A 26,795-nucleotide genomic window follows, 5' to 3' on the forward strand; every position below is an offset into this window, starting at 1 on the left:
TCCTAGGACCGGTTTCGAGGTTTCACCCCTCTTCAGCCAGGATAGTTTGATTCCAGTGACACATTGAGCCTGGGACCCACGTCTGGGCATACCCAGTGCACTAAGGGCGAGAAAGCAAAAGACACACAGAGTATAAGGCCATGTAACCTTACTCGGAGCAATGGTCGTCCACCCCACCCATGTCTCGTCAAATGAAAGGCGAGCGAACACATAGCCAGTGGAGTGTGCCCACCAAGTAGCAATGTTCATAATTCAGGGCCTCCACTTCAGTCTCCACTAGAAGGTGCAATTTGTCCAAGGCAACTCTGTGCCCACCATTATGCCAGCTGAGCTGCCATAGCAGTTTATCTAATAATAAAAAATCCTACGTATAGAACAACAGGTAGGTTAGCAACATAGTAGAAAAGTTAGATTAGAGCATGGGCTAGGCATGACGCTGATTGAGTGAGCAGTTGCATCACGAGGCTCCTGGCAAGGCTCTTGCATATGGCATCCTCTTGCCTATCCCCAGCATGCTGAATTTCCACCCGAGCTTGTGGGGGCTCTGCGAGGCAGCTGCTGCCCCCGGGATTGTATGTCCACAGACAGGGCAACAAGTGCAGCCTGACCGAGGGGATGCAGTGCGGCCTTTAAGTGGCATCCCCCGGGTTGCACTAGCAGAAGGAGACAGGCGGGGCGTAAAGATTTGCTGCAGGCCCCTCATGGCCTCTGCATGGCCGCAGAGGCTTTGGACATGACCATCTGCCCTCCTGCATGGCAGACAATGTGCCAACCGGTGGAGTCCGAGAGGGAAGCTGCGCTGCCGGTTGCGATGGGATCATGCCACAGGGGCCGGAGCCGGGCCCTGCTCTGCTCCTAGACAGAGACAATGAAGTGAATCCCGGCCTCCTAGACATTTGTCCACAAAGGACGGTACCGCCTGTGGCGCCTACTGCACAGTGGACCCTGGTTCGCTTCCTGACCTGAAGGGACGAGGTAAGCCCCTGTTCCCAGGCTCCAGTACACACTGCCCGCGGTGCCCGTGGCTGAGGAAACACGGCAGCCCTGGGCCCTCACCTGAGCTGCTTTAAGGGAACGGAGGGCATGACATGGCTAGGGAACAACGCGAGGATCTGACCTGACCCCGCCATGAAGACTCCATGTACCAGGGCCTGAGCATGGGACACTTCATAACTTTATGGGGATGCTCAACCCACCGACCCAGCCTAAAATCAGGGCCCTAAAAGCCTTACAGACTGAGCAGGGCCTGGACAAATCGGCCCGCTGTCTGATGGCTGCCGGCCGGTGGATGCTGCTCCATGTGGGGCCCTGCAACACAAGGTGAGCCTTGGGGAGGCCTTTCTCACTGGGCCAGGTGGGTGATGCCTGCCTGCCTGCCTCCCCATGGGTGCCAATTACCTTGGTACCCCCATGGCTTACTCATCATAGAGGGGGGCCCTCTAAATAGTGGAAGGCTGAGAAGGGCACACCTGCCCCCTCCCTCCCCAAATGCTGAACAGACAGCTCCACAGACATAAATTGAGACTTGGGCTTCCCCCATCTGGTAGAAGGAGGCCGTGACTGGAGAACAGCCAGCCCAGATTTGGACAATAATTGAATAGGCGTAGATAAGGGGGTGCAGCCCCGTACCCAACTAGATAAACTTGAGCCCAGTTTTTAGGCAGTCAGAGACACAAGAGAGGATCTGGAACTTAGGATGGACACAGTTGTGGCAGACATAAATCTACTCAAAACCCAACATTAACTAACAGATCGTATAGCAAAAAATGAACAGGTACTACAGGATGCAGTCCCCCAACCAGGGAAATGGAAACACAGATGGCCAGTGTAACAGAGAGAAAGAAGACACTAGAGTGCAGGGCAGAAGATGCTACGGGGAGGGCCCGCAGAAACAACATACAGATAGTGGGCCTACAAGAGATGATGGAGGGCCCCAACCTGGTCACATACCTAGAGGCCTGGCTCAAATACACAGTGGCCTCCGAGGGACACACTCCCTACTTTGCCCTAGAGCAAGCCCATAGGGTTTCGTCATGCCTCTTCACCAGTTTGTAGCAAGGCTACTGGACTTTAGGGACCCGGATCACATCTTTCGAAGAGTCCACAACCTGGGAGACCTGCGTAATGAGAACAGTAAGTTGCTTATTTTCCCCGACTTTACACTGTGCAAAAAAGAGGACATCCTTCCTGCAAGCTAGAAATGGTGATGTGATTTGAGTGTCAAGTACATAATACTTTACCCTACCAAACAAAGAGTGGTCACGGACCAGGGAATTAAGTTCTTTTTCAACCCCCCACAACATATGGAATTGGCTGGAGGGTCAGCCCCAGGCTGGGGGCTGGCTGGGCACCCAGTACTGTGCCCACTCTGAGTGGAGGGAGGAGGGGTCACTCATCTGAGGTCCAAGCACATCAGGAACGTCTGAAAGCAGTAGAGACGGCTCAGAGACTCACCACCCCCAACAGGGCCCCTACACCACTCAGGACTCTCAGGGAGACACTGATTTTGGAACTCACACAGACTCTACGTTGGGCTCACATCAAAGAAGTTTACCCAGCATCACCACTAGGATGGCAGACGACCTTGGCTAAGATTGACAGACCTGAATGCTAGTGGTTGAGGGGAGGGGGAGGGGGTGGGGGGTGGGGACTGGGGGTTCCTATGGAGGTTTGGGGGGGGGGGGGTGCTTGTACTATTAGCACAAATCTCATAAATCCTTGCTGGGAAATGGGACTCCTTGTGGAGCACTTCATAAGTATTGCTAAAGCCGGATGGTAAGAGGCACTGACAGGGCTGCCTGCTCTGATTGGACCATAGCCACCTTCCCGGGGTAGTGGGCACCATTTCCTGCTTATGTGCTGAGTTCTTTACTAATGTATGGATGGGGGGTGGGGGTTCTTTCCCATTTATCCTTGGGTTGGGGAGTTGGATTTAATGTGTTTAATTGTCGTGGTGGTCATAATCTTTGACATATACCAAACCGGACACGAGATAGGTGGCAAGGCGGATTGCTGGGTTAGAGCAGTAAGGGCACCAGAAGGAGGGATTACATAAATGACCAAAAGGTATTATACGTACAAAATAATACCCTGGAATGTCCGCGGACTCAATGATATGGCTAAGAGGTACAAAGTCTGGGCCTAACTGAAAAGAAGAGGGATGCAAACTGCATTATTGCAGGAAACATACTTAAATGTGAGGGGACCACACTGTGCAAACGACAGCGAGGGCATGCTACACTTCATTTCAATTCAGTTGTACTTGCTACCCTAACGGGCCTCCCAGCAATTGATGCAAAACAGCCCCTACATGATGAACCATTTCCTCAAGCCAGGTTTTTTTTTTTGAGCATTTTCCTGAAACGGGCTTCCAACAGCTGACTTCTGAGGGAAGCCAGAAGAGCATACCAGAGCCTGAATGCAGTTACTCATTGCTCTTTTGATCTTGGGCACCACCAGAAATCCCTGGTTGCTAGAGCAAAGGGCCTTTCCTGGAGCGTAGGGGGTATCGAATGGTAGGTGGGCCTTTTCAATTGATGGCCCAATGTGCAATACAGAGAGCCTTGAATTTAATTCTTTTTTGAACTGGCAGCCAGTGTAGGATTACGACGACTGGTCGGCTGATTGATGCTTCAGAAGTTTTTGAAGAATTCTTGCAGCAGCATTATGTACCACTAGGAGCCTTTTGATCACATATTTTGGGATCCCAAGATACAGGAGTTGCCATAATTAAGGCAAGAGTTTATAAGATCCTTTCCCTGGTAGGGAAAGGTAGCATCTGCGAGAATTTCCTTAAAGATCTTAAAATACCAAAGCATGAACCTGCCAATTTTGTGACTTGTGTCTCCATCGCGAGCTTGTCATCCATCGAGACGCCTGGGCATTTTACTGCTTGAGCTGGCTTAGGGCTATAACATACATAGTCTGGCCATGAGAGTTCATGCCACCAAGAGCTATTATTACCTACCACCAGTACCTCCATTTTCTAGCCGTTAAGTTTTAGCCTACTGCTGGGCATCCAATCTATGACCTCTCGGAGGCAGGAGTTTAGTTGGGAGGTAGTTCGAGTGGTGTTGGGTGTAAGGGCCAGTATAACCTGAGTGTCATCAGCATATGACACAAGGGCAAGCCCATGTGAATGGCCAATTTCAGCCAGGGAGCGTGCATACAATTTAAACAATGAGGGGCTAAGTGAAGAGACATGTGGGACCCCACACAACAGACCATGGATAGAGGAAGAAAAGGAAACTTCACATTCTTGGAAGCTCATGTCCACTAAAAAGGCATCCAGCCATCTAATGGCGATCCCGGTGATGCAAATATCCAGCATCCTCTGGGTGAGGATGGAGTATGACAGTATCAAAGGCTACACTCAATTTCAGCATGATCATTGCCTTGGGCTAGAATGGAGCGGAGTTCTTTGGTGGCCACTAGCAGTGCAGTCTTCATACTGTGGCCAACCCTAAAGCCTGTCTGAGTGGGATGGTAAATGTCATGCAGTTCCAAAAAACTGGACAGATGTTGATTAACATGTTTTCCAGTATTTTGTTCACTATTGGGAGCAGAAAAATGTGTCTGTAGGAATCTGCTAGCACAGGGTTTGCCGTTGGTTTCTTTAAAAGTGGTTGTCCGATCTTGAAACACTATCCTTTTAAACGCTTTTGAAAATTTGATGTTTCAAGAAACACAGAGAGCGCAAGATACTCCATTGCTTGGTTTTAATGAATTTAATCACCCAGCAATACTTACTCATAACCAAAGTCACGCAAAGGGCGGTCTTCCATTTCATATCCGGAGTAAATTAAGTGTAAAGCAGAAGTAATTGACGTGCAGTTGACATGCATACAAGGTGTTTTAGTACAGTTTGATTGCTATATGATGTTAAAACTGAATGTTTACTTGAGTGCGAGGAAAAATAATAGGAGGATTCAGTTGTTTACCTTGTGGGATATTATAAAATTGCTAGCACTCAAATATCCAACGGCCGGTATTATGTGTGGTGATTTTAATATACATCTGGTTGCATTAAAATTCTCATACTGGCCAAGTAATGGTCCTGCTAAAATGTGTTCTGATAATCTGCAGCAGCTTGGTTTAACTACGTTAAATGATCTTTGGGTAAATCAAGGGAAGTTCCAACCTTTAAACTGTTGAAATATGGTTCAATTGATTCCAATTTTGTTTCAGATAAACGAGGCTCAAGAATTGTTGAATACAAGGTGATTCCAAGAGTCGAAAGTGATCATCATCCACAGATATTAACCTTGTATCTGCCAATAAACTGTAATATAAGAACCAATGTGCTTCATCATTTTGCCCATTTCACATATAATCCGAAAAGGCTGGTGTGGCACTTGGAAAAACAAGTAGAAATTCTGAAGTTTGCTGATCTTTTGATTAAATACGGTGACCTAGGCTCGCTGGGAGGGGGGCGGGTGGAGGATGATGGCCAAGTGGAATTATATCACTTAATCATTGGGGACAAATTTATAGCACAGAATCCAGCAAAAGCAAATCCCTTGAAATCCACCACCAACACGTGGTTTTCATCTAAGTTATTTAAATTGAAACAGTCACTTAACAGGGCTGCAACGGACGTTTGCAACCATCGATATTGCCAATCATGGTTTCTAGGATAAACTGATGGCAATGAGAAGGTCTCATAGACAAAAAGTTTTGGTTGGCGAAATCACATTATCAAGCAGTGCTATGGCATCGGTTAATAAATGCTCCTAAATTCAATGAGGTGAAAGTTTTTTGCTATGTTATTAATGAATTGGAGAAGAGAGGTATAGGGCCTATAGTGTTAATATTATGGAGAAGTATGGGTGAGGTTTATTACTAACCTGTATGGCCCTAGAGTCACTATTATCTGAAATGTAGTAAGTCATCTGTAGAGATAGGGAGTAGCCGTAGTCTAGCGCCATATTTGAGATTGTTAAACTATACAGAAATAGCTAACCTTTTGCGCCAGATTATAACGAATGGTGCTCCTGGCCCAAATCGGCTCCATAGTACTATATTGATGAGGACCACGGTGTTGACTTCTGTGCTTAATGTGATATTAGCATTGAACGTTGTTCCTGAGTCGTGGAAAGGAAGTATTGTACAGCCAATTTCTAAAAGCGGTCAAGATGATAATATTTCAAACTATCGGTTAACTGCTTTAACTGATGTGGAAACTAAGGTTTTTGCTTCTTGATCGATTTGGAAGATTGGGCAGAATCAAAGAAAATATTTCCAATTAACCAGTCGGGATTTCGTAAGGGCCAATCTACAATTACTAATTTACTGGCCCTTACTTCTTGGCAGAGCGGGCGGTTTTAAAAAACAAAATCTATATGTTTAATAGATTTAAAAGCAGCATTCAATTCAGTGCCACAACTATTATTATGGCAAAAACTAGATGGGGTATTCCCCAAAAGTTGCATGAAGCGATAATACTACTGTATACAAATACTTAGGTTCAGGTTAAGTTAGGTGAAGGTTTAAGTTTGTCATGGAAGATCAAAACTTGTAATAGTCTTAAACAAAGCTGTGTACTTGCCCCCTGTCTTGTTAATCTTTTTATGTCATATCTGCTGCAGCACTTTGAATCGGTTAATGCTCACCCTCCGAAACTTGCTGATGTCCATTTTAAATATCTTTCATATGCTGACGATACGATTTTGAGCTAAGCTCTGATAAGTTTATAAAGATTAATGCTTCATTTGATGATTACATTTTAGCTAATAGCTTGGAGCTGAATGTCAAGAAAAATCATATTTTATGGATATTGGGCCAGTGAAATTTAAGACTAGATCCCCGAGAGCGAGAGGTGGGCCAATCGAAGCTGTGAAGACATACATATTTAGGCATTTTATTTGATAAAGTCCGGTTTGAAAGCCATTTTAATGTTTTAAGAGCAAAAATATCTTTAATCTATACTTTTAAATCTCTGCGTAAATCATGAGCTGTCAATCATACGAACACCTTCTTAAAATTTTGCGAACCAAGCTACAGCCAACTATTTTCTTAAGGCTCACCTGTCATTAGAGGAAAAGAAGCAACATTATAGGATTTATTAGTAATTAAGGCTGGTAAATCGGTCTTTGGAATTCCTAGGCCAATAGGTCAAGCCGAAATTTGTTTGGAGCTTGGTTTCCAAAGACAGTCCATGGTGTTAAAAGGTTCATTTTCTAAATGTATGCATTCCCTGTTTTTATCAGATCCTGGCTCCTTAGCAAATAATTGCTGGTGTGAAATACATCACTCATGTTATACAGGCGATTGGAGATCCTACATTTTAACATGCTTCCAGAGTTTTGACTTGCAGTCAGGGTACCCAGAAATGACAAAGCTTAGCTTTCAACAGTTCTTAAACAAAAATATTAAAATTAACTAATTTATTGAGGATAAAGAGGCTTTAGTGGCAAAACAACATGCATGGTCAGTGATTAATTCCCAGACTTCCCAAATTCAGCCCCATTTGACTGCTTGCTTTCAAGCCCACACAATGGATACATTTTTAAAATTAAGGCTTGGCAGATACCCCACTAAGGAGGGCACGCCGATTTGGATACAACACTGGACAACCAATGAATGTAGACTGTGTAGATGACCACCTGAAACTTTATTGCATATTGTGTGACATCTCGATTTACGCAGAGATTTAAAAGCATAGATTAAAGAAATTTTTGTCCTGTCAAAAATTCTGAAATTACACCATAAATTATTAAAACCTTTAATTCTTAAAGCAAGGTGAGATCTGCTCGTCAGGGTCTCATTCTCTGCCTATCTGATGTTTTTATTCCATTGATTTGTCAAATGAAAGTTTTTTTGTTTTTAAAAAGTTTATTATACAACCAACCAGATCTGCAAATACAGTTCTTTTGGAGGAAATAATACTTTGACAGAGACACACCAATCAACATCGTTCATAGTGATACATTAATTTTACAGTATTGAATATCATATCTCATCATCTGAGTCTCAATCTGTAACAGGAGGTCAGATGAAAGTTTTTAACAACTGTAGAAAACATGCTGGCATCTGTAGCTTAGATTTGTCTGTTAAAAGCTCGTTAGAATCAGATAATAGAGGGTTACTCGTTCCTAAGCACTTGGCACTTTGAAGTTGTATGCAGTTGTCTCTAAGCTGTTTGAATTGAATATACTTGTTGTTTTTCTAATTCAGAGATTTTAGCTCAATATTTGTATGTTTTAGTCTCAAATAATATATTTAATTGAATTCTTCGGATTACGATTTTATATGGATATATGTTTTGTACATGAGTGATGTATTGTGAAGTGCTATTCTGTGATGATTTTTATTAATCTGACAAATTTTACACACCGGGCAATTTGCACAAAGGACACAAAAACAACAAAATAATTAAGTAATGGGGCTATGCCACTGTAAAGGAGTACCAAAGAGCTCCAACACGGGGGCATGTCCTAGCGATCTAGCATGGTTAGCTCCGCTCAGCCCATAGCTAACATCCTTTAATATCCTGTTTTGTCGGACTAATTCTTCGTTAAAGCCTCCTGCGGTGGTTGGGACCCAAGTGGCGGTGACCTGACCCGGAGAGGAGCCGGAACCGATGCATTTGCGGCAGAAGTTTCGAGGTGCGGCCAGGAGGCCTTGTGGGCGGACCGTAGCAGCGGTCTAGCAGTGGCAGCAGAGGCCTTGGAGCGGCGACGGGCGGCGCCGGATTGCCGGGAAGCCAGTGAAGACCGACGGTGGACACAATCGATTGCTTGTGACTAGCCCAGAGGGCGGAGAGTTGCAGCGGCTGTGCAGCAGGCAGACCCGTGATAGAAGATCCGGTGAGTGCCCTTGCTCACTTCCCACCCCTCCTGCCTCCTATACAGTACTCATCAGCCGGTTCGGGCCGCAAGGGGGGGGCACCCAGCGGGCTCCCTGAGGGTCACATTCCCTACCGAGGACGGTTGGGGCCCGGACAGCGCACCACGGGGCAGTGACAGAGGCGTTGAGGCCTCTTTGGAGATCAGGGGGCCGGCACCTGAGGCCTCAACTCCTGTGCAGTGGTTAATTACAGCCTGCGGAACCTGTGCGGGACTGCCGCTGTTGGGCTACATAAATGTTGCAAAGCTTTTCCAGCGGCAGGGAGGCGACGATGCCATGAAACTGATGCGCATTACAGCCTAAGTCTGTTGATACATCACCCCAGAAAATAAAAGTGGTGGGCCGTAATAGAGGCGGAGAGGCAGCGTGTGCGTGGGCCCATGATGGACGTGCACTTCATGGACAGTACAGAGCCCTGTGCCGCAGTGGGAGGCCTGGCTTGGCCACTAGTAGCGCTTTTGTGGATGCAAGCTAGTGGAACGGTGCCTAGGAGACTGGCCTGAAATTACTAGACTATACCAGGGCGTCCCTTGCTGTGAGGAGCTGGGCCCAGGCATTACCTTTACAGTTGAGACCGGTGTGGGGGTCGGACCTGCCTCCTTGATCGCCTGGAGGTGGCACTTGTAGGGACAGAGGGACACCCATTAGGGGTGGGGGGGGGGGGGGGAGGCACGACTGTCCGCGGAAGCAGCCGGGTTAGTGCCCGGTGCGGCTTGTGGGCAGGAGGTGTCCACCCGCGTCCTGCACTACAAGAGGCTTGAAGCTGCAACGGATATTATCGGTTGAGACAGCGTGAGTGAAGATCGGCGGGTGGCGTACAGAGTCACGGTGATTTGAGCTGGGGGCCTTGTTAGGGGGCTGCGGAACCGTCATCTCAGAAGTTAGGTGTTCGAACGCCATCATGACAGAAGACAAACCGGTGGGAGACTCTGCCAAGCAGAGCACATTGGACTGGATCGGGGGCCTCTGCTGCAGACCAGGGATGGGCACAAGGGGGCATCCAAGACAATACAGCCCTCATGGCAGCCGTCACACAGTCTAGGGCAGCACTGGAAGCAAAGGTTGAAGAGGTGGGCTCTGACGTTACGCTTCTGAGGCAAGATCTTCGAAATGCGGAGGAGCGCATTACTGAGGCTGAAACCAGAGCCTCTGGAGAAGAGGATTCAGTAGCCACATTGCAGAAACAGGTCAATCACCAGAGGCCTGGCCTCACGGTGGAGGCAGCGGAGGGCAGGGCCAGGAGAAACAACCTCCGCTTCGTTGAAGGATGCAAAGGGGGGGGGCTGGAACTAGACATGGAACAGTTCCTCACTGGGTTGTTGGTGAGCTGGCTCCCTCTGGAGTTGCTGTCCGGTTGATTTGTCATTGAAAGGGCACATAGGGCCCCGATTCAGAAACCGCGCCGGGTGTCAGACCGAGGCCAGTCATTGCCAAGATATTGAATTACCATGATTGGGATGCAATTTTAAAAACAGGCTAGCATCAAGGATCCTCTGTTGTACGAAAACACTTGCATCCTCATATTCCCGGACTATACATGACGAGTCAAGCAGAAACGACAATCATTCATGGCGGCTAAGGCCCGTCTCCATGAGCTGAAACTTCCCCACGCATTGCTGTATCTAGCCAAACTGCGGGTGGTGTATCAATCCCGTACTCTCTTCTTTGAATCGCCAGAGGATGTATTCAATTGGATGCTTGAAACTGAAGATCCGGTGCCACACGCCGCCCAGGTTGGAGTCGGATTCCTCGTCCAGTGAGGTTGTCCGCAGGCCACCCAAACCCAAGATCAAAGGTTCCAGGAGGTCGAGATCGAGACGCCACTCCAAATCCTGCAGTGACCCTAATCGATCTACATCTGTGCCCTGGCAGGGGTCTTCGGCATCGTAGCAGCACCAGGACGTTATTGCATGGGGGACTGTATGTGTCCTATGTCTTGACCGACGAAACGTGGGCAGGGGCTATTGCCTCTGTTGGAATTGCAATAGTTAAAGGGAACGTCTGTTTACTATGGGCAGGTTATTGGGGATCCATTGGAGGGGCGGGCAGGGGGCCCCTGTTGGGGTCCGCAAGCCACCTCCGCTGCGATAAATACTTCAGCTGTTTTGAGGTATGGGGGGGATTTGGGGGAATTTGTCTTCGGTTTGCAATGCGTTTTTGCCACACATAGTTCTCATTTGCGTACTGGCTCAAGGCCATCCAACACTTTGCGGTCCAGAGACCCTTAGATGGCAAGTCTTACGGATAGGGCGCGACTCCACGCGGGTGACCTTCGAATAATAAGTTGGAATATTAGAGGTGCTCTGGATAAGGTCAAGAGAGGGGCCATACTCCAACAGGCTAAAGGGTACCGAGCGGACGTCCTGATGCTTCAGGAGACTCATTTAATGGGTGCTAAAGCATTGTGTCTCCTCCACTATGGTTAATTTCAATTGTTTCATTCTGGCTTTACCAGGAGGTCACATGGAGTCGCGATTTTACTGCATCGTAGAGTCCCATACAAACATGTTAAGACATGGACAGATCCTCAGGGGAGGAGCAGGTGGTGTTGGGTTGTGTATATGCCCCCCCACCCGCCGCTGCAATGGGCTTTAGTTGAGCATCTTACGACACTGTGGGCTGATATGCCAGAGGGGTTGGCCATCATTGGGGGGGGGGGGGGGGGGGGGGGGATTGGAATGATGTAATGGACTTGGCGGTGGACAGATGGAGGTCAGGGGGACACACCACTGTCCACCATAGAACCAAGCTGAGCTCCTTAGCAGCGGGACTGGGATGGGTAGATGCTTGGCGGCAAATGCATGGAACGGAACTAGGCTATACCCATTTTTCGATCTCTCATGTCTCGTACTTCCGTCTTGATTATATTTTTGTGTCCTTAAGAGCCGCCGGGAGGGCGAGGGCTGTGGAGCTGCTCCGAAGAGGCCTATCTGACCACTCTCCAGTGGTTCCGATGGTGCAGTTGGGTCCTGAGAAACCCCCCTTTCGTTGGCATCTCTCCCCATGGCATCTCCAAGATGAGACGTATTGGGAGCACGTGGGGCAGGCAATTGAACAATAACTGGGTACTAATGTGGGGCGAGGCCACGACGTTGTGGGAGGCCATGAAACCCACTTTGCGCGGGGCTGACATTTCCTTCTGCGTGGCAGCTCGACGCACTAGGCGGGAGGCTCCTCTGCGGTTGGAGGCAAATTTAATGGAGTTAGAGCAGAGTATTATGGGGGACGGAGGGAATTTGGTGCGCCGACAGTTGATGCTGGCGCGACAAACCTATGCAGATACCCTGATGGATAAGGCCCGCCTTGTGTGGTTAGCGTCCCGTAGCAGATTTTATCATCAATGGGGCGACAAGTCCAGTAAATTAGTGCTTAGACTATGCCAAAGGACTCTGAAGCCCCAGGTTCTCCCAAGTATACCAGGCCCTGAAGGACGGGTTCTGAAAGACCCCTCCCTCATAGCTGAGAGTTTTTCGCATTATTTTGCAGAACTTTATACTCTAGGGAACTCCTGCAGGAGGTGATCCATCGCTTTATAGGAGACACGCGCGAGCAGACCTGGAACTTCAGTTTACTGAGGAGGAGATCTGTACTGCGCATGGAGAATTGGACTCGGGAAAGGCACCGGGTCTGAATTGGTTCCCATGCAAATTCTTACAGAAATACTTCTCCAAGCTAGGGTCATATTACCTCCAAGTTATTGAAGAAGCTAGAGACCGGGGCTGTCTGCCGTGGGATTGGAGGCATGCAGAGGTGGTTGTATTTAATAGGCCAGGCCAGTCTCCAGACCAACACGCCTCATATAGCCCCATTTGACTACTAAATGTCGAGGCCAAAATTCTGGCCAAATTGTTGGCCAATCACATAACTACTTTGATCCATCCAGATCAAGTGGGCTTTATGCTTCAGCGGGCCACGCGCCTCAATATCCAGCGGGTGCACAACGCAATAGCTGCCATCCAGGGTGGAGGAGTTCCGACTGCCCTTTTGCTGGCAGTCATGGATAGGGCATTCAATTCCCTCAGTTGGGTATACTGATTTGCGCTTCTCGAACGTCTTAATATAAGCCTGCGATTCTTGGCATACTTAAAACTGCTGTATACTAATCTTACGGCATTGCTGCGGGTGGCGGGATCCATATCCTCTACATTCTCCAAAGGCAGAGACACTAGTCAGGGGTGTCCTCTGTCGCCATATCTATTTGCTCTAGCAATGGAGCCATTGGCAGCTTGGGTGTGAATTGACGCGCAGGTGGTGGGCTTTGAGTGGGACCAGGGGATCTCGGACCGCATTGCCTTGTATGCGGATAATGTCCTCTTTTTCTTAACTGACATGAACAGGACGGGGTCAAGGCTTCTCCGCATTATGCAAATCTTTGGTTTATCATCGGGACTGTATATGAACCCGAGTAAATCCATGTTGTGGGTGCTGGGTGGGGTGGGGGGACTGCGGAACTGGGGTCCTGGGCCACAGCAGTGCGGGCGTCGACAGAGGGTGTGAAATATCTGGGAGTTTTCCTATCAGATCAGCCAAGAGTAGCATGGGACAGAAACATAGTACCTATTTGGGCACGGATAAGGGAGGAAATGAAAACGTGGTCGCACATACCCCACTCTCTATATGGCAGATCAGAAATCTTTAAAATGGTGTTATTGCCGCACCTGCTCTATCAACTGCAGAACCATCCATACCCGGTGCCCCCTTCGTGGTTTCGCCAGGTAAATGCGGCGCTGGGTCACTTCCTGTGGGCTGGGGGGAGGGGGGTGGCTTCCAGGGTGGCACTGCTGACTTGCTTTCAGTCAACATATTGCGGGGGGCTGGCCACGTCAGATATCCAATCGTACTACATGGCCTCGAATCTTCTGGTGCTTAATGAACGTTGGTATAGCGACCGAGAAGACCCCACTTATGCAGTGGAGCGGAGGTGTATGGGAGAGTCCGCCTTACACACCATTCTATACTCTGCACCGCTGTGTACTTCTTTGCTGTCGGCCACTCAGGTGGTGGTTCAGGTGTGCAAACAGTCCCTCCGTAAGATGGAATGGTGGAATAAGCAAACTAGGGAGACCCCGATGTGGCATAATGGCCGTTTGCCGCAGCTAGGGGCACTAGCTGGATTTCAAGGGTGGGATAATATAGGAATGTCCACATTAGGGGCTGTAATGCGAGGTTCGGTGCTCAAATCTTTTCAAGATCTTCAGCAAGAGTACCATAAGCCAAGAACTCAGTTCTATAAATACCTTCAATTTCGGCAGGCCATTTATCCGAGTATTTCTGGGCTAGAGGCTCTCCCTGAATTCAGTCCGATTGAGGCCAAGGTCTTCATGGGAGATCTGCAAGATCATAAGATCCATAGCTCCACTACGCTGGATAGACTCAGAGAGGCTTGGGTTGGGGATGTGGGCCAACTGGATGGAGACGACTGGATGGATGCACTGGCCTCACCAAGAGGAGTAGCGATATCGATGAGGCTATACCTCATTCAATTTAAATACCTCCACCAGGTTTATTACACTAGGCTCAGGCTGTGGAGGGCGGGACTGGTGGCATCCCCGATGTGCCTGCGTTGTAGGCGAGAAGAGGGGTCCCTAATTCATACCACTTGGCAATGTACAGGACTCACGAAATTTTGGAGAGTCATGTTGGCCTGTTTGGCGGTGGTGTTGGTGTGGGAGCTCCCCTCCTCACCGAGATTGACAATTCTGCATATTATGGACGGCATAGGAGGAACATATACAAGAGGCATCTACTGCTGCTGGGGCTGACCTTGACCAAAAGAGATATAGCAAGGCTGTGGAAGGCGATGGCCCCTCCCTCTCGGCCTGGAAAAATGGGCTGGACTTTAGCATGGCGTTAGAGATCCCGATATTTAAGGCTAGCAGCTGCCTGCAAAAACACCCCAAAATCTGGAAACGGTGGGCAGATTATCGAGGCTTGGAATTGGCCCCGGTGCCCCTGGTGGACGCATCTACATCTACCTTGATATGTGGGGCCCTAGCGCAAGGGACTGGATATGTGGTAATGGGATTGATTCGTTGGGATGGGAGATGTGGTGGCAGCCGCTACGCAGCTGTGGGTTAGTGCAACGGGGATGGGGGTTTGAGGTGTTTATGTTATGTTGTATTGCGTGATTTGGACGATAATATATAAACTAACTGTCAAAGACCATGATCTGCAATGTTTGATGTGGCAGAGGTTTCCTGGGTTAAGGAGCACTGCACAGTCTATGACTTTTGACACAATAAAAATGTATTTTCAAAAGAAGAGCTCAAACACAAAAAAGAATGAGCTTATTATAAATGATTTCCCTCGTCAGCCCCTGAAAGGAAAAGAATGTAACAAAACTCACATAAAAATCAAAGGGAAAGGTATCAATGGAATTTTTTTTCTTTTATTATACAGAGCAAACAAAGTTAGCATCAAGGCTCATATAAACAAAATAATACAGAAACTAAAGAATGTGGAATAAATTCACAATAAACAAGATAAAAAAGCCAGACCTCAATAGATCCTGTTCATAGGAAGTCATATATGACAGAGAAAAAGCACTAAACTACAGTTAATGAGAATTATCTTCCCTTCAATTCCTACCCTAGCCCAGCCTGTAGAGTAACAGTCAACCTAACCGCTGCCCTCAAAATCCAAGAAATGTACTTCCTGTTTTCTATATATCCATTATAAGATCGCCATTCTATGGTCAGTCTGTAACATGGCCAAGAAAGAGTTTGCCACTGTGACCTGCATAAAATGTGCTGTTTACCTCAGTGCCTCACTTTTAACTTGGCAGATGCCTGAGAGATACGGCTACATTTTGATTGGACTGTTCGTTCTTAATAAATTGCTGCTGCCTCATTTATTGCGTGATGAGCGGTTGTAACCAGGTATTACGAGGACCCTCTTCTCATCGTTGGTAATGTGCTCATAGGGCCATTTTCCTTCCAGTCATCATATCCATTGCTGGAATTACTTGTTCAAAGAATGTGTAGGAAGCCTTTACTATTATCCCATATCTATGCCGGAGTATATTCTAACTTCACATCTTCCCCAATTGTAAGCTTTCATCCTTCGCCAGGAAACTGTACACAAAACTACTTGGTGACTCTTTCAAACCAATGAGTTGCATCAGTCAAATCTATAGTTTGACTTTGACCTTTATCTATAGTCTGTTGCTGTTTACTGTTCTCCTCGTCTTCGCAACGGTCTTATGATTTTATTATGTAGTTTGAAATCTTTCATTTCATTGATGTCATTGGTCCGATCCCCTGTTCCCATTAAATCTATATACTAATGCATAACTTATTTCTTATGTAAAGTGCTCTAACGCCTTATGGCAATCCAGGTTATATAAAAGGTATATATGTGTTATATGCAACACAAGTGGGTGAAGCCCCCAAATAACCTCCTCCTTCATGAATTCCTGAATAGAAATAAGCATGCACAACTCTCCTGGAGTGACTGGTACAATCAGTATGTAAATATTCACCACATGCCATGAATCTTTCAAATGCTTTACCTATTTTGATGTGCTTACTGGTACATCACATATCTAAAAGGCTTCATAGTGCGAATAAAGACTTACTGCAGGGTTTTATCAAACCTAAGATGAAAGTCCATTGCTCTTGGTTTTAAAGGTAACATTTCAAATCTTGGGAACCAAATAGTAACAAACAATGGACAGGCCAAAAGGTCTGGCTCCAATTTGGAGTCCTGATTAAATAATTTTAAAAGAGTCTGCTGGAGTAAAAACACAACAAAAAAGACAAATGTTTTCTGTATACAATGCATCTTTGGATAAATAATTAAATCTATACTGCTTCGGTGAACTACTGAAATGTAAAATAGGCCCTTGTGATCTCTTCAGGCACAAGGCTAGAATGCTCTCTTTATTTTCAGGTTCTATTTAGAATGTTCGCTTTGTTCCCGTTATTAATTTATCTTTTTGTTTATATTTGTGTTTTTCAATGACATTTGTAATTAGTTTGTGGTGTAAAAGAAGGTAAATATGTTGTGACCTCTCCAAGCACCTCAAGCCACTCATGGGCATTGATGGAGGTTTAGAATGTTATGATGGAGGGTTCTGTTGTTATGATGCTATTGGAGGGGTACTAACGAGTGGCAGTTTCCGCTGGCTGGTAGGGGGAGCAACATGCACGGAAAGCTTTATCTTCAATAAATGAATACTTCATTATACTGCGTCTGAAGATTCTCATTGTGACAGCCCTCATGCATTGCAATTCACACACTTCACAGGAGGTGGAAGGATATACCAGACAGCCAAGTGAATGAGAAATACCCCTGTGGGCAGAGCGTAAGCCCACTATATGTATATTTAAAGCACTGGTAAAAACAGATTAACAGACAGCTGATCTGTCAAGTCAGATATCTAAAGCATGGCCTCCTACACAAATGTTCGTAACGCATGGAAAGCTTAACAGTCACCTATTTTACACTCATGGGCAGCGAGTCAGGATGTAGGATTTTAATACTACCTGCATTTGTAGGCCCAGACACGACTAATCACATGTAATTCCTTGACCTCAGATACCAGGTAGTTGACTATAATTGTGATGTTCTGATGGTCAGTATCTGACTTTCATAACTGCACTTCCAAGGATTCAAGTGTTGGCTCAATTGAAATTACTACTTTTTTCAAAGTAGTTGGTAATATTAAGAATTTCAAAGCTACAATTATCAAAGCGTCACTTCGAGAGGGTGTTCTCACATGTTTCCATAACTTTAACACCAACTGCATCCATCACATGCATCAGATGCAGAGATCTTGACTTGGGGGGGGGGGGGGGGGGGGGAGAGAAAAAAATCTCTCTTAACTCTACTCTTTCACTTTTCTGGTTTAGGACAAATCGACTGAAGCCCCGTTTCATCAAACACTGGAAACTTAGCAACGGTGAGAACAGTCTGGTCACTGAGATGATAATCAACCATCGATGTATCTCGGCATTCTTCAGAGTGTCTTCCAAGGAGGGTGGTCATAGTTCATGGGCTCCTTGTGGGGTTTGCCTGCCAAAGAGGAGCACCAAATGCACTCAGTTCATCTTTCATGCCAGTTTTCCTTGTTTCCTTGCAACATGCCGACAGCACAACGGGAAGTCACACAGGCAGATCTGGTATGTTGGCTTCTCATCATTACAACCTGTGAGCTCTCGGCTTCTCAGAATGTACCAGTCGCAGATTCAGATGCGACCACCGCAACAATGGCCACTAAAGGATAGTTCTCACAACCCAAGTTTCTGGTAGAAAGATGGAGCCATCTTGGATATGGGATAAAAAACAAATTAATAATCAAGTGGCCTTGTTTTTACGATTAGGGTTCCAGCTAGCAATTTAGGCCAATGGAATGTTCTAATGCCAGAATACAGGACCTTTATTCTTGGTTGAGAGTTGTGCCATGGGAATAGACATGTGGAAAGAGAGGTGGAAAGAAGGGTAATATGAACATGGGTTACTTGCATAGTGCGTTCTTGATGGGGTGGCTGATTTAAGCTTTAGTGGCTCTTTTGTGAACTGAAGTACTTTTATTCGCATGTACCTTGCTAAATATGTAAATGTATGGCCCTGGTTTAAAAAAAAAAATAAGTGTGCTGTTTCAAATTCTATAATGCAGGGAATTGAACGTTAACAATAGGATGCTTGGGGGGGGTGGGAGTAGATGAGGCACCTCAATGTCTCCCCACGGGCTGTTCAGGTTGGTGGAGCAGTCCACAGGGGTCTAGGTCATAAGGAAGCTGGGGGGTTATGGTTAAACAAGAGTGAATATTGTTTATGGGACTGCCTCTTTTGTCGTGACTTCACACATAGGAGGGATGCTGCGTGTTTTTGTGTGGGCCACACGCCCACCCCATTTGGTATTTTAAGTGAATGGGGTCAATGATTTGCTGGGTATGGGGATCTTTTCTGGCCATGAGCATATTGTCTTGTGCTTGTATGGAATAGGACAGAGGGCGTATGTTTGTGCAATGTTTACTGATGTAGGTAGGACTGTGGAATGGCAGAAACAGTCAATGAAGGATAGGATAGGGTTGGATCATTACTGGGCGGGCAAATCCAGCTGGGAGGAGAGGCACATGATGATTAGGACCGCTCTTCTGAGGAATGGGAAAGAATCAAGAGGAAGCAGAGTTTAGCGTATTGCCAAATGCTTCAGAAAACTGCTACAAGGAGGTGACTGTTTCAGTGTTTGGGGGCCCCATGGAGGTTTAAGGGTGAGAAAGTTGGTTTGTGATTGGATTAGTGAGACACTGGTTTATTATTATGAACTTCACTCAAAGGATTGCTTTGTTAAAGTGGGGTTTTCTACTCAAATGGTGCGAACTGTGGTTTTATTGTGCTATCCAGCTTGAATCGGAATTCCATAGTTGGTGTGAGGGTGGTGGTTGTGAATATTCTGTTTAACTCACAGACCTATCACCTTTTAAAACAATTTCCTGTGTGAGAGGATGAGTGGCCATGGAGGTCTGGTCCAGGAAGCACAGCCAGTTACTACTCAAGCTTTATTGGGGCGGGCCTGATGTATGGGATTGGGGTTTCTACTGCGCAGTGTCTCAGGACCCATTTCTGACACACAAAGTTTTCTGAAGCAGTCTCTGATATCAAAGGGGCACGGGAAGCTGCTTCAGAAGCCATAATGGATGGTATCGGAGGATAACCTAAACACACATGATGTAAATGTCCGTTTGGTCAATAAATGTTCAGCACACTCTCTGTCCACTGTATGTCAGCTCTTTGCCAGGTGTCCTTGTGAAGAACTCCGATACTGTATGTGGTAGCAGTTCTGCTTTTGCTGTTCAGCCCCTGTCCTGCCTGGTATTTTTTAATAATGTAATATATGCAAAGAAAGCAGAAATTACGGAAAGGTCTATACTGTGTAAAATTATACAAGCAATTTTATTATCAAACAAATAGGTTTTTTCAATAATAAATCACATAGGAATTTTAATTTGTTTCTTCAATACTAATAGATCTTAGAAAAGGCCTTGAATGGTGTCACAACCACTTAGTCCATGTATAAAGTCTCTGAGTTATCAAGTATGAGGCAAATTGAGGGAAAAGCAAGTTTCATAGGCTGATGTTGAAGAGTTGCCAACGTTTTGGTCCCAAGCGGAAGCAATCAGTGAAACCATCCTCAGGCTACTCTCCGTAAACAATAAAGTTGGATCCTTGGAGAAATAATTATAAGTATATACAATTGTAATAAATAAAAACAATAAAAGATAACTTGTCGTGCACAGAATACCCCTTTGCTTTTATAACTAAGATTTTATAACTGGGATATGTGATTGTTACATCATTCAAGACTCTTCTATATACTATTATGGAATTACAGTAATTATTGTGGCCTTATTGGTGGGCATTGTCTAATGTGGCTGATCATATCCCTTTAAAATAATTTCATAATAATTCAATTTAGAACTGATAAACAAAGTTAGAACTCCTATGTAATTCGGTGCTGGAAAAAACGTGATAATTAAATTGCTCTTTGTACATGCAGTAAGTCTCTTCATCAATTGAGCATTCATCCAATATATTTATTTTCCCAAAAAAAAATCTGCCCAGAAAAATCTGTGTATATGATTTAATTGATTGTGGATTGGAACTTATGCAAGCAATCTCATTAATTTTTGATAAATTACACAAAATAATTCCTTCAGGATTTCCCTTGTTAATTTTGTTTAAAAGCCATTCCCCTGAGGGATTATTTGGGTTGCGCTAGTGTGTTTATAGTAGGGGTTGTGTTATATGTCGAGAACACATTGTATTTTCAAATCTCAGAGTGCCCAACCTTTCAATGACAGTTGCCCACCTCTGCTCGGTCGCTCCCTTATAGGGTTACAACTTGCTCGATGTAGTTAGGACATACATGTTGTGCGTCTTTTCACAACTCATTGCCTTCATCTTTATTAGTCCAGTTTGTTTGATTATAGCAAACCAAAACTAGAACTTTCAGAATTAATAAGGTTGTCAAACGAAACCCAAGAGCGGAAACATGATTTCCTAATAACATTTGGTAAACCTGCAAACCTTTTTAATTCCATAGGGCACAACTCTCATAATTATGCTTCTTAAGTCACAACCCATAATAAACATTATGACATTTTACCACACCCATGTGTCTGGCTCGGATGCCTAGTTGTGCCCGTCTTCCTCTATAACTGATACTATAATACTGTAATTGTATTTATGTAGCACTTGCTACCCCTTATGAGGCATTCAAGCATTTTACACCTGGCAGCACGCTGCTTTGGAACCTAAGGTTAATGTTTAATTCAGTGGTTATTGAGATTAGTTAGAGGCTGTCAATGAAGCCATGCATGTATTTATTCCAGTTTCTTTGTGGTAAATTGATGGGCCTTAGGCGTGATCATTAGTGAAGGGGGTGGGGTTATGGGAGTTCATGCATATGGTTGGTAGGATTAATAGATAACCTAGATGGGATTAGATACGGTTAATTGTCAAGGGTGTGGCTTTCAAAGCCGTGAGGTTTGGGCAGGGCACTTGCAAAAAAACAATAATAAAATACAAATGTTTAATATTAATAGCAATTAAGGCAAAAATGCATGTGATTTAGAGAATGTTTCAAGTCTACCCCATTTTTTCTTCGCGAAGATCTAAGAATTATGACTTTTGAGACAGCATGCAATCCGAGGGTGCAATCCAGCATCAATTAAGAATCTACAAAATGCACACTTCTCACTCATCCAAGGCAAAAGTTGATCTTCCGCCTGCATACCAAAAACATTTTTCAAGCCAAACTAAATATACCATTTGCAGTGTGTGTTCCCAGTAAAGGAGGAGCGGCGTGATTGTGTGCAACATGGAAGAGTAGTGATGGTCATGATTATCATAAGAAGAGACTGACGCCCAGTTGGGGAGACTCGGCTGACTCCAGACCTGTGCCTAAACGGCTTGTAAAGCGAGACAGCCCCACGCTCCAAATCGGAGGCGGCAGCAGGGTATGCTTACTTACACTAGGCTGTGCCCCTTACCTTCCAGGTCAAAAGCAACACATTGATGATGGCCAGCAGCGGACACGGTCCGTTTTCATTCTGGGTAACAATTGGAGTCTTCTGCTCCTTCCACAGTAACCACTTGATGTGATAGACAGACTGCCCGGTGCCGCGCTCCCGCCCCACCGGCTCCTCCAGACCCTCGCTGACGCTGAGGTCGGAACTGGGTTGGGAGTGCAGGTGGGACGATGACTCTTGGGAGTCCAGGCTGGGCGAGGTGGCCTCTGGGGGGGAGCTGGATGAGGGAACTTTATGTGGGGAGCTGGGAGTGGGTACTGCAGGTGTGGGGGTTGGGGACTCACGATGACAGGTGGATGAAGGAACCCCGGGCGGCAAGTGAGTGGGTAGGGAAGCCACAGGCAGGGGCTTCAATGAAACAGCTGCAGAGCGTAGGTGGCTGGGCGAGGCAGCTCCGGGTTCCAAGGGGCTTGGCGAGGTGGAGAGGGAGGGCAATGTGAGGGTTGGCGACAAGGGGTTGGGCAAGGCAGGCTCGGAAGGCAGGGGAGCTGACGAAACAACCGTCGGGGGTAGGGGTATGAGAGGACAAGCCTCGGAGAACTGGGGGGTTTGAAAGGCAGTCTCTGCAGACTGAGAGGTTTGAACACTGGTCTTGAGCTCTGAACGGTTATGAGGAGAGGCCGTAGGTGAAGACTGGGTGGGAGAGTCCTCGTAGACGGGCAGTGGGGCAGCACTGAGGGGAGGGAGTTTGGGAGAGGCGGCGCTGATGTTCAGCGAAGAGGCCCCGGACGGGGGGCTGTGCTCGGAATTGTCCGGGGCTTCTTCGTGCTCCCGCTGCTTAGGGAGCAGGGAGCCGCCGCTTGCCTCAGGGCTTCCAGGAGGTGCCCAGTCCGGGGGTCCAGGACATTGTGCTTCGGGGGCCTCCCCCAGTGAGGGAGCGCTGATGGGGCCGCCCTGACTGTCGTCACAAACGGGTTGCGGCTTCCATGGCTGGGTGCTCATCCTCTCCTCCGGGATGTGGGCAGCTATTCCTCCTCCTCCAGTGAAGTCCGCCGCTTGTTCGCTCTCCATGCTGCCGCTCCGAAGGTAAAAATGATCCACGTCTACTAAGAGAACAGATGCTACTCCGTGGTTTGCAATGAACCCACCATGACAGTGGGCCCTCCTCTCTGACGTCACCACGGATCGACGTCTGCGCCGCCATGACAGCGTTTCCTCCCCTCTCTGACGTCACCCCCGATCTTCGGCTGCAGCCTGAATCGGCGTCCCGGCGTGACGTCACCGAATTTCAACGACTGTCTTGAGGCTAACTTCTCGTGGACGTCACCAAGCACACCTGCTGAGACAGCCACAGTCCTGTTGTGGAATTCCTCGCGAGCAAAATTCAATCATTGACGACGAGTGAAACATACAAATCTGAAATTACACCCATTTGAGCAACGAAAAATACTAAGAACATCTTAAAACTGCGGAAAAGAACCAGAAATGGAAGGGCCCACTATCAAGCAAATCATGAGGCTGAGGACTCTCGTGACACTGCGATGATGTCAGTGAAATTTCTGCTCTGTTGGGTGAAACATTGTAGCCAGACGCAAGCTGTGCCAGCCTCCAAGCCTGCCACAAGGACCACGGCACTGCCAGCTAAGCTCTGAGCAGCCTGGAGGTGCTAAATAGCAGCTCTTCGGCAGACAGCAGCGGCGCTATAAATGCATGACAATGCATTTCTGTTTGGTGATGCGGACCACCGCACTGAAATGCATTCTGCTAACGCCTGATGCGTGGTACTTGGCAGAGCTGCAGAATCCCGGCGCATCAGTATCTGTCCCGTTTGCGCCCTGTTAGGCACAGCCTCCTCTGGCTCATCTCTGCTACCAGATAAAGCAATAACTGCCCATTCCTTTTCATCCCTGCTCCCCTGGGGGTTATCAGAGCCACCCCTTCTACAACAACCCATAACGAAGATGTTAAAACTGATTTTTTATTAATTTGTTCCAATTAGTTTCTCATTTTTGCTACTTTGGAGGTTGGGCGCAGCAGATCAGTTTATATTGGACTAACCAGTAAATACTTTAGCATGTTAATCCCCGGTCCCTTGGCTGATGATTATTTACACAAAACAATTTTGTGTTTTCTGACTGGTCAGGTCCAGACCCTGCTGCTTTTGCAGTCCAGGAGACAGAGCATCATAATGCTGTCCGCTTCCAGCCATCAAAACTTTTAGAAAATTTAAGATTGGTTCAAGTAAAGCCGCACTGCTGTGGACAAAAAGATTCTTTGCCAGGGAACAGTCGTACTAAATATAATATTAACAACAACAAATAAGTAAAACCTACATAACGGAATATCTAACTGATGATATTATCGTTATTGACAGTATAACACAATGTTTATAATGTATTATTACTATGAATAGCATTATTTCTATCCCAGTGGAAGATAACTGGTTTTACTATTACCAACATTAATACTGCTAATAATTATTATAATTTACACCAGTATGTGATTATTAATGACAACGATAATGATTCAAATTTACACATAAAATGCCGACAAGGTGAGCTGCCTTCCTGATTTGCAGCTTTTTTATCTTTGGGGTTTACCTGTTTAGAGGCATGAGGTGGAATCCACTGATGTCATAGCTAACTGTTTGAACGCCTTTCTTTTATACATGCTGTGAGAAGCTGGCCTGGTATATGATGTCCACTAATGTAAGTGGGCACCTTGCACCAGTCCAGGCAGCCCTTATGGAGATTTAGGAGGTCTCAGACAACCTTGGAAAGCTATCCAAGTGGTAGCTGTGGAGAGCAGCCTTCAGGCTTAGTCTTGAAGGAGTGTAAAGCAGCTTGTTTTACCAGAATGCAATCTTATAGTATAGATTAAATGAAAAAGATCCACGCAAAGTATTTATAAAAATATGTATTTATTATATAACACTAATTAGTATGCTACAGTATCTCTTACACAGGGACAGACACAAAGCACACAATACCTTAGCAAAGAAATCACAGTAAAGAGCACTAATACACGGTGGGCCCGGGGGGGGTAGAGGGGGAAAGAAACCATATACTAAGAAAGTGGTATAAGAACAACGACTCCAGTCAAGACAATGTCGAGAGGACGTAGAATTGCTGGGGACTCACAGAACCACCCAATATAAGTAGATAGGGATCCCACGGAGAGCATGTGCAGTGTGTGAACACGACCGCATGCTCCGTACAAGTCTGTGTAAGTCGCGTTGGAATTTTAAAGATTAGGGACCCTTCCCAGTGGACCCTGAAGAATCCCCGTGAAAGACAGAAGGTTGGAGAGCCACCCCACCCGTGGATACTGTGGTACCCAAGATACCTATCACAGGGAAGCCGGGTGCATAGGTGTGAAGTGGCGTCGGAAATCGCAGTCGAACCCAATGGAGGACTTCAGGAAAGTGCCGCTGCTGGAAGAGGTGAAAGTGTCCAAAGGAATCCAAACATAGATTCTTGTAGAGGAGTACCTGAAAGCAGAGGGGACAGAGTCTATGTCACTCGGGAGTGACCAGGAGACTTGGAAGACCGATGCCCTCCGATGTCGGGTGCTTCAGGAAAGATGACGGTGACCTTGTGTGAGAAAGTGGGTTTCGGTTGCAGTAAACCCCCCCCTTTCTTTTTTTTTTGTTGCCAGACTACTGATGCTCTTTGACTTGATGTGCTCTGGGGCCCTGCCAATCAGGACCCCAGGGCCTGTGTTCCTTCCCCAAAACAAAACCCAATTGACAGCACTGGCCACAGGTAGGTCCCTGGTAAATGGTACCCCATGTACCCAGGGCACTGTGACCAGAGAAGGCCCCTAAGGGCTGCAGCACTTATTGTGCCACCCTTAGAGGCCCTGTGCCCTGACACAAACACACTGCCCTTGCAGACTGAGTGTCTTGGTGCAGAACAAAACAGAGAGTCGACATGGCACACATCCCTGTGTGCCATGCCCACAAACACACTAGCCTGGCATACCTCAGTCACCTCTCTAGCTGGGTGTACTGTGCCAGTGGTGAGGGTACAGGTGCATGAGCTCTGTACCCCTACAGTCGCCAGGTCCATTCCTGGGCACTGTAAGTGCAGTGCTGCCATTAAAAGTATATGGTGCTGGGAGGTTGTCATCACGAACTCCACAGCACCATGATGGCTACACTGAAGACTTAGAACTTTGGTATCAAACTTCTCAGCACATTAAACCCACACTGATGCCAGTGTGGGATTTAATGTAAGATGCACAACAGAGGGCAACTTAGAGTTGCCCCCTGAACCTAACCCACAATCCACGTACAGCCTGTGAGGCTGCCTAGGCTGCCACCCAGCAGACATGTTGCTGGACCCCTGGGTAGAGAGCCATCCGCTCTCCTGGGTCTGCAACAATGCACGTCCAGGGCAAGGTGCTAGGTCTCCTCCCCCAGGATGGGCAGGGAGAAGCTTCAAAGGCATGCTGACTTTGTGAGCCTCCCCAGACCACTTGCTGTACTCAGCAACTGGTCCCCACTGGTTCTAGCCCCCACTCTGGCGGGAAGACTGGCAGGAAACCCCAAGTGAGGAAAGGGGGTGTGCCAGCATATGCCAACCCCACCCCTCAGGTGGGGAGGAGAGGTGAAACACATCTGCGGGCTCTCACCATCTTGAAGACTAGGCTCCTGCCCCCCTCCCACTGGAGAGTGGCAGGATAGGGGGTGTACCCACCCCAGGGAAGGGACCCATTGGTCCCTGCCCTTTACCTACCTGTAACGCCCCTAAATTTAGTATTTAGGGGCACCCTGATCCTCAGATCCCGAATCCGAAACAAGCAAGAAGAACAAGAAGAAAGAAGACCTGCCGTGCAGCTGCTAACAAGAGGAAGACACCAACTGACTTGGCCCCAGCCCTACAGGCCTGTCGACCCTTGAACCTGCTCCTGCTAAACCCCGGCGTCTCCAGTGGTCAGCAACCTCGAAAACTCTGGAGGACCTGACTG

The 26,795-nt window shown here is 46.8% G+C and overlaps 1 protein-coding gene across 1 annotated transcript in view; it reads right to left on the bottom strand.

Moving 5' to 3' along the window:
- The window catches only part of MINDY2 (MINDY lysine 48 deubiquitinase 2), a 522,239-nt gene extending 499,216 nt beyond the window's left edge, over positions 1-23,023 (bottom strand). The window contains exon 1 of the mRNA XM_085643751.1: positions 21,846-23,023. Within this exon, the coding sequence (XP_085499877.1) occupies positions 21,846-22,895 (1,050 nt within the window). The 5' untranslated portion in view covers positions 22,896-23,023. The remainder of the gene's footprint in view (positions 1-21,845) is intronic.
- Between the last annotated feature and the right edge of the window lie 3,772 nt (positions 23,024-26,795).

This window comes from Triturus cristatus, chromosome 3_1 (genome assembly GCF_964204655.1).
Source record: "Triturus cristatus chromosome 3_1, aTriCri1.1, whole genome shotgun sequence".
In the NCBI taxonomy this organism is placed as follows: domain Eukaryota; kingdom Metazoa; phylum Chordata; class Amphibia; order Caudata; family Salamandridae; genus Triturus; species Triturus cristatus.